This window comes from Dromiciops gliroides, chromosome X (assembly GCF_019393635.1).
Source record: "Dromiciops gliroides isolate mDroGli1 chromosome X, mDroGli1.pri, whole genome shotgun sequence".
NCBI classification, from domain to species: Eukaryota; Metazoa; Chordata; class Mammalia; order Microbiotheria; family Microbiotheriidae; genus Dromiciops; species Dromiciops gliroides.
In genome coordinates, this window is record NC_057867.1 from 84,622,016 (window position 1) to 84,635,970 (window position 13,955).

A 13,955-nucleotide genomic window follows, 5' to 3' on the forward strand; every position below is an offset into this window, starting at 1 on the left:
ATTTTCATTTCATGTTATCCCGCTTTCCTGCAGGCCGGCTTTCTGGAATCCTTTTCCACATGGGAGATTGCATCAACCCTTTCTCTGCTTATGTATGTGTGACCCTTTACCCATCCCTTATCTCTATTATAAAACTCATAGTCTCTTTCTAGAGACCTAAACCCTATGATGCTGAAAAAAATTTGATATCACGTTGGAAAATCACACTGCAGTTGCCTCTAGAGCTAAGATGTCTGTGTCTTCCTCACCAGCCAGTCATATCAGTATCCTAGGAGATAAGTGTTTGCCCTGTGGTCCTTCTCTCTGCATCTGTGGCAACATTTCTGGACCACCATTTTGGGAAGAAGCCCAGCCATGCTTCATTTCTCAGCAGGAAAAGAGTGAGATTTCTGTCAGTCATGCCAGTGAATTCACAATATGTTGTCCATAGCAAAAATTTTAATAACTTTTATTGTCACAGAAAGACAGAACAAGGTCATTTATTATAGCCTCTGGAATTCCTTGGACAGTTCAATATCACACTGTCTTCTATAAATCAATTCCTTCTTCTCATATCCCAACAACTTGTTTAACAACTTGTTAAATGTTAGGACTGGATAATTCCCACCATCCATTTTCTCTGATTATTCCTATGATGCTAAACAGAACTATAGGAACTCATAAAGCTAGGCCCGCTACAAATTTAGATTACTAAACTCCATTAAGCCCTCCCTGCAGCAAGGTAATCTTTCTACTCCACCCAAATGAATTTCCTATCTCACTGCCCACAGCAGCTGTCACAAATTTTCTCTTTTTTCCTCAAGCTTCTCACTTCCTTTTCTCTTGCTTCTTGCTTCTTTCTGTCATAAAGCACCAGCCCTGGATTCAGGAGGACCTGAGTTCAAATGTGACCTCAGACACTTGACATTTACTAGCTGTGTGACCCTGGGCAAGTCGCTTAACCCTCATTGTCCCCCTCCTGACCCCCCCCAAAAAAAAAACCATGAAAGAAATACAGTGGCACCTTGATCCTTCTTGACTTGCCTCCTGCTCCCTTGCCCTTTTGGATACTTTCTTTTCTTGGAGTTTTGATGAAAGGACTCAATATGTGTGTTTTTCTCCAACCTGTCTATTAGTTCTTCATCCTGGGTCCTTTTCTCTTCTTCTTTTTACCTCTATGGTATCTTGCTTGGATCATCTCCCTACAGATGATTCTTAGATCTATTTGACCATCCCTAATCTCTCTCCTGAGCATCAGTCTCACATCCACAGCTGGCTATTGGACATCTTAAGCAGAATGTCTCTTAGACATTTTTGTTTTGTTTTGTTTTGTTTTGTTTTGTTTTGTTTTGTTGTGGGGCAATGAGGGTTAAGTGACTTGCCCAAGGTCACACAGCTAGTAAGTGTCAAGTGTCTGAGGCCAGATTTGAACTCAGGCCTTTCTGAATCCAGGGCTGGTGCTTTATCCACTGTGCTACCTAGCTGCCCCTTCTCTTAGACATTTTAAATTCAACATGATCAAAACAAACTTCTCATCCTTCTGCCCAAACCCACTCTTCCAAACATCCCAATTTCTGTCAGTTGCCATCAGTATTGCAGCCAATTTGCAAACTGGAATGTCATCTCTTACTTACTCTCCCATTACATGACATATCCAATCACTTGTCTCATATTACAGATTCAACCTTTTGCAAAATCTTTTACATGTATCACAACGGCTTCCTAATATTGGTCTGCCTCTTTCCACCTAGTGTTTTGCCTGTCAAATCCATCCAGTAAATACAGTAATTCAAGAGACAGTCCTAAAGCACTACCTTCTTCTCAAGAGTGACTCCCCACTATTTCTACGATTGAATAAAAACATTTTTTCCTTCACAACTTACCTGCCTTCTACCTTTCTAGGCTTATTACACATTATAAACTGACCTTCATGGTATTGTTTATGCAATCTTATTTTTCTTTGCTTTTGCACGGATTTCCTGGCCCCATGTCTTTCATGCGTTCCCTCCTCGACTCCTTTTTAGAATCCCAAGTTACTTTCAAAGCTCAGCTGCTATCATCTCCTATATGAGACATCTCCCTTTTAAAATAATAAACAGTTAAAAAAAAGTTTTGGGTTCTAAATTTTATCCCTCCTTCCCTCCCTCCCCCACCCTTCCCTGATGGGGTAAGCAATCAGATGAGGCATGATTATAAAATATATCAGATAAAGCCCTGAGGATGGAGGAGTTTCATCAGAATGGATAAAAGAGTCACTGAGTTCAATAATATTAATAACAACAACTGTTATTTATAAAGCACTTTAAGGTTTTCAAAGTGTTTTGCAAATGTCTCCTTATTTTATCTTCTGAATAACCTTGGGGGCGGGGTAGGTGATATTATTACTTCCTTTTATGGAGGCAGACAGAAGTTAAGTGACTTGACCAAGGTCACAGAGTTAGTTAGTTTGACAGACCTGATGTGAATGTGTGTACACACACACACACATGTTCAGTGTGATATGTATCTGGGAGGTCTGAGAGTCTTGGATGCCATGCAGTCCTAAACCTCCTCAGACTTGGGACGAACTCAGGTTCACAGAGAGGATCAGAAGGATCCAAGCATGTCAGGATGGGAGGATGGGTGATTGGATTCAGAAAATAAAATCTAGAAAAATGTCATGGTGGAGAAAGCACTGTGTCAGGAAGGCCAGGGGCCAGAAGGATCTGGCTGTTTCAAAACTCTTTGGTGACTCAGAGGGAAAATGTGGATTGGGGGTGGTTAGAGATCAAAGTTAAATTTGGTTACACTGTAGTTGAGAGTCTGTAGTCATATGGGAGTATGTATTGTAGACACTGAAATGTGCTACTCACTGATAAACTTGGAAAAACATTTTTTCCCTCAGGAAGAAACAGCAAGCAATTAAACAGCTCTGTTTGAATTAAGACATGAAGTCTAAGGGACAAAACACCATGAACTAAAAGTGAGAGACGTCTCATCCCCAATACTTCACCTTGAACTTCTTTCATGGATATATTTAGATTAATATGCCATTTTTAAAAATTGCAAACTTAACCTCTCTGTCCTTATAATTGGTGGCTCTACTTAGTCCAAGGGACAACAAGAGGAGAAAATTTATTTTTCCTTAATGATTCAGTGCCTTAAGAAAGAGTCAGGACTTGTGGCTGGATTTGAAAATGGAAGTGCAGTTTACTTAATAGCTTTTGTTCTGGAGAAACTACAATGAAACTAGAGTTGTTTTGGTGTTCTCTAACTCAGATCCCATCGAGTTTATTGTAGGACAGATTCCTGTTTATCAAATATTCATATCCCTTACCCCCATCTTCCCAAACACACGAACCCTGAAACGTATCTTGTTCACTGCCACTTGGCCAGAATTTGAAGTTTCGTTGGTTAACTGATCAGAAGAATCTGTGATACTCAGCAACTTGAAGATGGCCACAGCTTATGAAGGTACTGATGAAGAAAGTGTGGATCATGTTCCATCTCTGGAGGAAGGAATGATACATGGTCCCAGGCCCCAGTTTACATTCCCATTTAGCATCCTATTTTCCACATTCCTCTACTGTGGTGAGGTTGCTTCTGCTATCTACATGATTGATATATATAGAAAAAACAACGACAGGTTCTGGACGGGATTTACATCCATTTTCTGTTTTGGTGGATCTATTATGGACCAATTGACTCTAATAATTGTTCATAAGGACTTATCCAAGAATAAACCTCTAGTGCTATTCATGCACTTTCTACTTATGGGACCCATTGTTAGGTAAGCAACTTTAAAATTTTCTCATTACTACACTTTGCAAACACACACACACACACACACACACTCACTCACATATACCTATATTCATATATATCGTACTTTTAGTATTGACTCTGGAATGTTTTCTTTCATATAACTTCCCTGTAGTGCCATTTTATCCAGTATACATTCCATTAAGGAAAAAAAAAAAAGAGATTGAGAAGTGCCTTGAGTTTATGTTGTCCAAGAATCAGGTGAAAGATGTAGTGATTTTAGATGTTTCACTTCTTAGCCTAAATAATATAATAATTAGGGGGATCACAAATGCTTGTCTTTAAATCCTTAGGATTAGATTTAATTGGTTTGGTCAGAAAGAAGACCTAGAACAGCATACAGAAGCGGTAAAGAGGAAAGTTTTGGCTTGATGTGATTTTTTAAAAAATCCCTAAAAATTAGAGCTACTCATAAGTGGAATAGACATCATCATGAAGGAATAGGTTACTATTCATAACTGCTATTGTTCTTGTCATCGTCCTTAGTTTATACTTATCTAATCCTTGTGAGTTTCTCACAAATTCTGTGAGGTTAGTACTGTAAGTATTCCCCATTTTACCATTAAGTAAAAAACTGAGGTTCTAAGAAATTAAATGACTTGACCCTGGTTATTCATATATTAAGTGTCAGAATCCACTTATGTGATTCTTTTGTAAAAATTTAGTTTACTGGGGCAGCTGGGTGGCACAGTGGATAAAGTACCCGCCTTGGATTCAGAAGGACCTGAGTTCAAGTCCAGCCTCAGACACTTGACACTTGCTGGCTGTGTGACCCTGGGTAAGTCACTTAACCCCCATTGCCCCATGCCAAAAAAAAAGGGGGTTTTTGGTTACACTTTAAGTTCCAAACTATCTCCCTTCCTCCTCCCCGCCCCCCAACCCCACACTGCATTTGATGCAGATTTATAAATACATGTAAAACAGTACTAAGCATACTAACATATTTATCAGTTCTTTCTCTGGAGGTGCATAGCATCCTCCTTTATGGTTGGTTTGAGTATTTATAGTATTCAGAATAACTTGTTTGTTCACAATTATTTTTCAAACAATATTGCTGTTACTGTATACAATGTTCTCTTGGTTATGATTATTTCACTTTTCATTATTTCATGCAAATCTTTCCATGTTTTTCTAAAACCAACCAGCTCATCATTTCTTACGGCATGGTAGTATCCCACAAATACAGGATTCTTTCTATTGCCTGGGCTGGGTGGTTTTTCCCCAGGGGGAGGTGAGGGCAGCAGGAAGTGGAAGGTTGAAGGGGGAGTACCTAGAATCTGCAGTCTATTTTCAAAGCATTTAAATCAAAACACTTTCAGGCCTTTGTACATTGTAGACAATAAAAATGTTTGTTGAATTGAATTGCCCCCATGAGAGAAAGTTTTAAGCAAAGATAAGAACAATTCATGAAGCTTTGTCTGACCAAAGGAACATTTTGTCAAATTTGCAGTAACTATTCTGTGTGTGGTTTGTGCTTGTGTTTCTCTGCATTGCATGTGTGTGTGTGTGTGTGTGTGTGTGTGTGTGTGTGTGTGTGTGAGAGAGAGAGAGAGTGGGGTGCAAATGGCCATTTAATTCTTTGTACGTGTAACCTCAGAGACTAGCACAGTGTTGGTTGATTGATTAAGGCAACATTGGCGACGTTTGGAGGGCCTAACAGTAGATTTTATGAATGGCTTGGGGTTTGGGACTTGAAAATGGGCAGGTTTAGAAAAGGTAGAGATGTGGAGAGAGTATTCAAAATATAGGGGAAAACATGCTTAAACATAGAAAAACAAAGAAACTGACTGTCTCTCCTACTGTTTACTCTCTCACATACTGAATGTTATATAGCCAAGATTAAAAAGTGAGAACATGATGGAAGTTGGCTAGTATCTTTATTTGGGATGGTTGTTAATGCTTGTATTAGAGTGGTGGTATAGAGAGGAGGGGGTAGATCATTCAAGAAGCATTTATTAGGTACCTAATTCATGGTGGGTCCTGTGCTAGGCAATAATTACAAAAATAAGTACATGTAAAATAAATGCAAGTTAATAACTGACACAGAATTATTTTAATAACTTCAAAGTTTTTAAAAACATGGGAGAATTTGTCACAGACAAAATGATGGAAAAGGAAGCTGCAGTAGGATTAGGGGAGAAGAAGGTACTTTTTTGTGGCATGCTAAAATTTCTGTATTAGTGGGACATCCAGTTAAATTTCAGGAGGGAATACATATCTGGAGATGTTATCTGTATTGAGTTATTATTTGAAGTTGTGTCAGTAGGTGAGATTGTGAAAGGGTGAAAATAAAAAGTAGCAGACTGCAGACAGATTACATGTAGACCAGATGGATATTGGACAAATAGCAGGATGGTACATCGTGTGTTACATATCAAGAGAGGTTGCTAAATGGATAGCCCAAAGCATATACATGAAACTAAGTGTCCTCAGTGAAAATAAGCTTTCTCTGCCTGCTTGTGGCATGGTATACAGTTTCAGGCGGGAAGAGAAGAATGGATTTGGAACTCCATTTTTACTGAACTGCCATTATTTAAGGACAAAATGGTTCTTTTACATATCTTTGTATTTCCATAAGACAACAATAACTTTCACATAGAAGTGTTTAAGAATAATAAAAAGAATAGGCTATTACATAAAGGAAGTTATGAAAGCAGCATTTCCATCTATTCATAAGTGCCAAAGAGAAAGTTTGATTAGATTCCCATGATGATTTGTTCTAACAGATGTTTGGAGGCTGTTGTGATATATCTTCAGTTGTTGAAGAAACAGAAGCATGAAAAAGAGGACACTTATGTCAGTACAACACGAAGAAAGATACTCCAAAATGGTAGTGAAGTGACACTGGAATGGGAGATTGCCCATTCAATACGGACGCTATGCATGCACTATAATGCCTTCAAACGTATGGCATTGATTCAGGCCTTCCTGGGGTCAGTGCCACAGCTAACATATCAGTTGTATGTCACCTTTACAGCACGTAAACTTCCCCTGGGTAGAGGTAAGTTTTGTTAACAGAGTCCTGTAATCCGGGAAACCTTATCATTCATATCTTGTCATCATTATTGTGTCTTTAACATTATTATTGGTTAATGACAGGAGACCCTGAAAAATTGAACCCATACTCAAAACTTATGGATCGAACAAATTTTCAGGGTTTTATGAATAAAGCATCCTGTTACTTTGATAGCACCTCTTCTCAGTCCTCTCTCCTCCCTCTGTAACACAGTTCTCTATCCCTTACCCCCACACTCATTTTGTCCCTGTTATTCCAGACTCCTGCTGAATATATAATAACATTGCTTAAAAAATTAATGATTGTTGGGCAGCTAGGTGGTGCAGTGGATAAGACACCGGCCCTGGATTCAGGAGGACGTGAGTTCAAATCCGGCCTCAGACACTTAGCACTTACTAGCTGTGTGGTCACTTAACCCCTTATATGATTCCTCAAGATAATCTCTACCCCCAACTTTCCCCAATTATTCCCAATTCCTTTGTTTCTAGCTGTTTCCATCACATCCCCATTAGGATGTTCCTATGGTAACTCAACATTTCCAAAGTTGAATCATTCATTTTCTTCAAAATTCGTATCTTTTTTTTTCTGATTTCCATATGTCTCATTTTGTACCACCATACTACCAGATGTTCTGCCATTTTTTGGTATTAGCCCTGACCCCTCCCTCTCCCTCATCCACTCTAATCAAAGGCTTGCCAAGTTCAGAAGCTTCTAATCATTCCCATGGTGACCTCTTTAATTCAATGCTTCATTGGATGTCACATGGACAACTGAAGAATCCTAATAGTTTCCCTCCAACCATTTTCTTTTAATCATTCCCACATTTACCACCAGACTTATTGGTGCCCAGGTATGACCTTATCACTTAATTGCTCGCAAAATTTCACTAGTGTTGTCTATTAAATAACAGTTATTTGGGATGCTTGCTATTCAAGGCCTCCCATAGGGTTGATTCAATTTACCTTTCCATGCCTTCCCACAGTAGTTAAGAATAATAGGTATAATTAGAGACTACAAAAATGTGCCCCAAACTGCCATAAAAACCCTTGGCCTCTATAGTGCAATATTTATCTAGTGAAATACCAAATCGCCCAAATTAGAAGTTACAGATCTCTCAAGAACTTTGAGGTTTCTGTGGAGATGCTAATTTCACCCTGACAGAGAAAGCAAGTAAGTCTAAACACATCCTTACAAATATCAAGAGAGAAGTAGACATTAGTGGTACACCCCTTTTGGGGTGTGTATGTGTGTGTGTTTTGTTTTGTTTTGCAGGGCAATGAGGGTTAAGTGACTTGCCCAGGGTCACACAGCTAGTTAAGTATCAAGTGTCTGAGGCCGGATTTGAATTCAGGTCCTCCTGAATCCAGGCTGGGTGCTTTATCCACTGCGCCACCTAACTGCCCCGTGGTATTATTCTTTGGGTGTAACATTCCTGCCTTGAAAGTACATCAGTCAGTTCTTTCTCAGATGGAGCAAAGAATGTAAATAGATGACCCCCTCAGTCAAAGTGGCCTTTCCTTTTTTACACATTCATCTGAAGATTCCCCCATCCTAGATCCTTCCAGAAAAAGCAATCATATCACAACACATGCAACAATCATGGATCATTCTAAAGCAAACAGACCTTTGTAATCCACAAAATGAACAGGTAGTTCTTACCACAAGGGGTGTTCTTAAAAGCTGCAGAGAAGAGAATATGAAGGAGATAAGAAAGTGTTCAACTGGGGAAGCTAGGTGACGCAGTGGATAAGAGCACTGGCCCCGGCTTCAGGAGGCCCTGAGTTCAAATCCGGCCTCAGACACTTGACACTTACTGGCTGCGTGACCCTGGGCAAGTCATTTAACCCCCGTTGCCTCATCAAGAAAGAAAGAAAGAAAGAAAGAAAGAAAGAAAGAAAGAAAGAAAGAAAGAAAGAAAGAAAGAAAGAAAGAAAGAAAGAAAGAAAGAAAGAAAGAAAGAAAGAAAGAGAGAGAGAGAGAGAGAGAGAGAAAGAAAGAAAGAAAGGAAGGAAGAAAGAAAGAAAGAAAGAAAGAGTTCAACTGTGTTAAAGACTGCAGAGAGGTCAAGAAGGATGAGGACTGAAAAAATAGTCTTTGGATTTTGCAACAAAGAGATCACTGGCAACTTTGGAGAGAGAGCAGTTTTGATGGAATGATGAGATCAGAAGCCATTTTGTGTGGGATTAAGAGAGTGAGAGGAGAAAAAGTGGAGCTACCTATTAGAAGTGGCCTTTTTGAGGAGCTGAGCCACAAAAGACAGAAGAGATACAGGATGACAGGTAGCAGGAATGGAAGGCTCTAGTGTGGGGCTTTTTGTTTGTTTTCAGGATGGTGAGACATGGGCAGGGTGTGGCCAGTAGATGAGGAAAGCCTGAAGATAAGTGAAAGGATGGAGATGACAGAGGAGGCCATCTGCTAGAGGAGACTGAATGGAATGGGATCACTTGAGTAAGTGGAAGGGATAGCCTTGGTAAGGGGCAAGGCCACTCCATTGTGTGAGATAAGGATGAAGGAAGCATCCACATTAATAGGAAATGAAGAAGGGGAAAGAAGAGGGAGCACACAGCAAATGGCCTCAATATTTTGTGTAAAATATGAGACAAGGTTCTCAGGCAAGAGAGTGAGGGGAGGTGGAACTGTAAGAGGAGAACATCAGAAAAGCAGCACTGAATTTTACTGGATGTTTGAATGAAACCAAACTTGATATTTTAGGTTGAGGCAAAAGTCTATTTAAAAAAAATAATGCTCTAATTAAATAATTAGTTATTTTGTTGGCTAGCTTATTGGTTTATTTAGCCAACTTTCTGTTTTCATTCCAAGAGCTAGAAGGGAACAAAAAGGACAAAAGAATGCATTTGCCTCTCTCATATGCAAGAGGTGACAAAGTGTGTGCTGAAACCAGCTTATGTTAGTTCAGGAGAACTGATTGTTGCATTTTCAATGTACACCTTGGAAATGCACAAATCTAGGCTTGATTTATTGTTTGGTTGATGACCTCAATGACTCAATGAAAAAAACATAAAAAATGCAGGTTAACCTTAAAAGCATGTCATCTGTGGGTTTTCCCTCCTAGAGCTAATTTGAAATTTGCCACCATTTGCCACTGATTAATACTATGTCTGAGATCGTGTGATAGTGTACAATCAAAATTAAGCAATTGTAGGACACAGAAGAATCTCAGAATAAAGGAAAATGATGCATAATGCCTCTGTTACTAAGACTCTTCATAGATTGGAAATTCATTTATCAAATTTGCATTACTTCATGTGAGAAGGTTATTTATTCACTTAAAACAAATTTGCTGATCAATCCAAATTCACACAAGTTCCTGGATTCAAAGGAAAATTTTACGTGATTCATGTGGAAATCAGAACATAAGTAAAAATTGTGCAAGATTTCTTCCTGGAGTTCAAAAACATGTGTGCATACATATATACTGTGTATTATACACATCTACACATGTACACACATACATGCATACACACATGCACAAATATGTCCTATATATCAATATCATATCAGATGATGCATAAATATTTTTTTGTTCACATACTTTCCCCCTTTCCTTGATCTCTTTGGGGGTATAACTGTAGTGATGGTATGGTAGGTACAACTCATTGGGGGCATAGTTTTGAACTGCTTTCCAGAATGGCTAGACTAGTCCACTAATGGTACCATTAACGGTAAATTAATATACCCTTCCCCCCCTCCTTTTGTTTTGTTTTTTTAGCGTTTGCTATTTTTCTTTTGGGGGTTGGAAAGAGGTCAACTTTGACAATCTGAAAGTATGAGGTGGAATTCCAAGACTGGTTTTAATTTGCACTTCTCAAATTGTTAGTGATTTAGGGCAGGGCCTCTTAAACTTTTCCCACTCACTACCCCTTTTTGCCTGAGAAATTTTTACGCAACCCTGGGTACACAGGTATTCATAACCTTTTACTGTTGCCAATTTTTCCACAGCTACCACATTCAGTTACACAACCGAAAAGGTGAATTATTTTAGTTGATATTTTCACCTCTATAATATTGGCTCTGCCTTTCCATGAGCAATTAGTGTTTGTCCAGTTATTTCTAATAATATCTTTACTTCCTGAAAGAGTGTTTTGTTTTTGTATTCAGAGTATTCCTAAGAGGTTGATTCCCAGATATCTTATACACCATGGCTGGAAAGAGCACAAAAGATTTGGCTGGAAGTCTCTTCAACCTCTTTTTCACATATTATTGTTTTGGTTAGCTTTTAAAAGTCTATAATAACTTTAAAAGTGGTTATAATAGACATCCTCAATTTAGCAGTGACATCATTAGAAAGGCCTCTTTTATTCGTATTACATATGTTGCTGTCTCTTGGTTTTTGATAGATACTACTTACCTTATTAAAGAAAGATTCACTTACATTCTCCCATTTTCTTGGGGTTTTAATGGAAATGGGTGTTGTATTTTGGCAAAGGCAAAAATACTGCATATGTTGACACAATCCTATGTGGGAGGGTTTTATATTATCTTTATAGCTTTCCTGATATTAAACCAGCCCTGAATTCCTTGTAGAAATCTGATCTAGTCATAATGTATAATCCTTTTGATATGTTACTATAGCTTGTTTGTGAATATATTACTTAAAATTTTGCACTTAAGAGATCAGTAAATCCATTAAGAGATACTGATATCTAGTTTCCTTGAACTCAACATGTCCAAAACAGTTTTGCTTTTAAAGCATTTCACAACCTTCCCCTCTTCCCTCTTTCCAGTCTTCTTATAATTTACTTCCTGCGACATGTGCTGCAATTGATTGATACTGGCTTCCTGACTGTTTGTTGAACAAGACTTTCCTTCTCCTGACTCTGGGACATTTCCAGCAGTTAATCCCTATGCCTTGAATTCTCTCCCTTCAAGCATCCTTTAAGCTCCTGTTAAAACCCCAACTTTAAAGAAGCTTTTCCCAATTCTCTTTAATGCTTTTTTTTCTGTTGATTCTCCCCAATTTATCCTATATATAACTTGCTTGTACATGTGTACATCTCGTCTCCCCTTTCCCTTCCTTTGTACACCCAGGGTTTAGCAGAGTGCCTATGAAATGCCTTTGGACTTGATGTCATTCCTTTCAGTAACTTTCTTGGGTTGCAAGGCGGGGGAGGGGGGGGCGGGGGCGGGGGGGGGGGGCAGGGCGGGGTTAAGGAAAATTCTTCAACACCAGAGTGGTGTTGATTTTTCATCTCATTGTGTGATCATTACATCACTTTGTTAACACCTTGACCTTACATCCAACTTCCTTTTGCTTGTGTGTTGTCAACTTTTCTTAGCCATCCTTTTTTTCTAACTCCTCAAGTACTTCTTGAGGCTGGTAACTTTGCACAGCCCTTCCTCGCTCAAAATACAATTCACTGCAAGTCATGACATCTGTCATGGTCCTCTGAGAATGAAGGACAAAACAAAAACAACAAAAAGAACAAACACTTTCTCTCTTTTGCTACTTCCTTTTATTCTTTTGATCTTCTCCTCACTTCCTTCTACTTTTAGCTTGTACATTCCCCCAAAATCAATTTCTTGCTTTCTGCTCCACCTTCTTTTCTTCAACTCCACTTCCTTCTCCAATACAAATTTCTATAAAAACTAAAATTTATATTTCAGTCACAGGTGGCAATTGTATTTTATTATGTCTTCTTGTGTCACTCTTGTGAGTTAGTATTCATAATTACTTGCTCAGAGTACAAAGTTATAAATCACAAATACTAAAGATTGAAGAAAGATTTTCATCATCCAGTTTTTAAAATTACCTAATCTCTCATTCTTTTCTGTTTCTCTTACAGCCGTACTGATGACCTTTGCCCTGATATCTACCACCTATGGGGCTATTCTCTGTAATATGCTGGCCATTCAAATCAAGTATGATGACTATAAGATCAACCTACAGCCTCTAGAATTCATCTGTATCACCATCTGGCGTTGTCTGGAGATAACCTCACGTCTTGTTATTCTGGTGCTCTTCTCTGCATCCTTAAAATTGAGAGCTGTGCCCTTCATGTTAGGTGTCTTGATGATTCCCCTATTGGAGCCCTGGGTTGAATTTTGGAGAAGTGGTGCTAAGTTTCCCAGCAATACTGAAAAAAATATTAGCTGGGTGGGCACCCTTGCCATGCTTATGCTAGTCACTATCCTATATGCAGGCATCAATTTCTCCTGCTGGTCAGCAGTGAAGCTTCGCTTGGCTGATAGAGAATTAATTGACAAATCACAGAACTGGGGTCACATGGCTCTACATTATAGTATTCGACTAACAGAAAATGTGATCATGGTAGTGGTGTTTAGATTGCGAGGGGGGAAAACAATAATTTATTGCTGTGACTCATTAATTGCCCTACAGCTCATCATAACCTACCTGTTATCCATTGGTTTCATGCTACTCTTCCATCAGTATTTGCATCCAGGGTGGTCAGACAAAGCATTACCAGAATATGCTGAAACTCAGCCTGAAGAAATATAATACTGGTATAAACATTTATTAAAACCAAACATTAAAATTAAAGAAAAAACACAAATATCTGACAATTTGCTGGTTTAATTAGATTAGGGTGGGGCTAATTTAATGGACAATGCAACAAACGTCAATAAGGATAAGAGATACTTACAGATATACAATTCCTACCCTTTCACCAGAGAATACTGAACAAGTATTTCTGAGATTTCTACATGTGGTTCTTCCCAAGATATTTGTGGAAATTTTTTTTTTCTTTTTTCTTGCATCACCATAGTTATCCCAAATATTCCTTCTCATTGCCCTCACAGAGAGCCATCCCATGTAGCAAAGAATATGTTTTTAGAGAGGAAAAAAAGTCACGGTTGATAACACTGAATAAAGTCTGAAAACATGTGCAACATGGAATACCTGCGGCGCTTCCATCTCCATGAAGGGGTGGGTGGGGCAGTCTTCTCATCTTTCTCCTTCAAAGTCCTATTTGATATTTATAATTTTCTTACATTTACTTCTGAGTTTGGGGTATGGGGTTCTTTCCATTTATACTGTTGCAGTCACCACGGTGTATATTGTTTTCTTGGCTCTGCTTACTTCACACTACATCGGTTCATATAAATCTTTCCCTGCTTCTCTGCATTCATCACACACACCATTTCTACATGTGCACTAACACATCACAGTTTGGTAACC

General features: G+C 38.7%; 1 protein-coding gene across 1 annotated transcript; it reads left to right on the forward strand.

The window, feature by feature from the left end:
* The first annotated feature begins 229 nt into the window (after window positions 1–229).
* LOC122734034 (XK-related protein 2-like) lies at window positions 230–13,274 on the forward strand. The gene is made up of 4 exons (XM_043974708.1): window positions 230–380; window positions 3,385–3,748; window positions 6,507–6,781; window positions 12,601–13,274. Exons 1-4 carry the CDS (start codon window positions 230–232, stop codon window positions 13,272–13,274), a joined length of 1,464 nt encoding a protein of 487 aa, XP_043830643.1.
* Window positions 13,275–13,955: the final 681 nt, after the last annotated feature.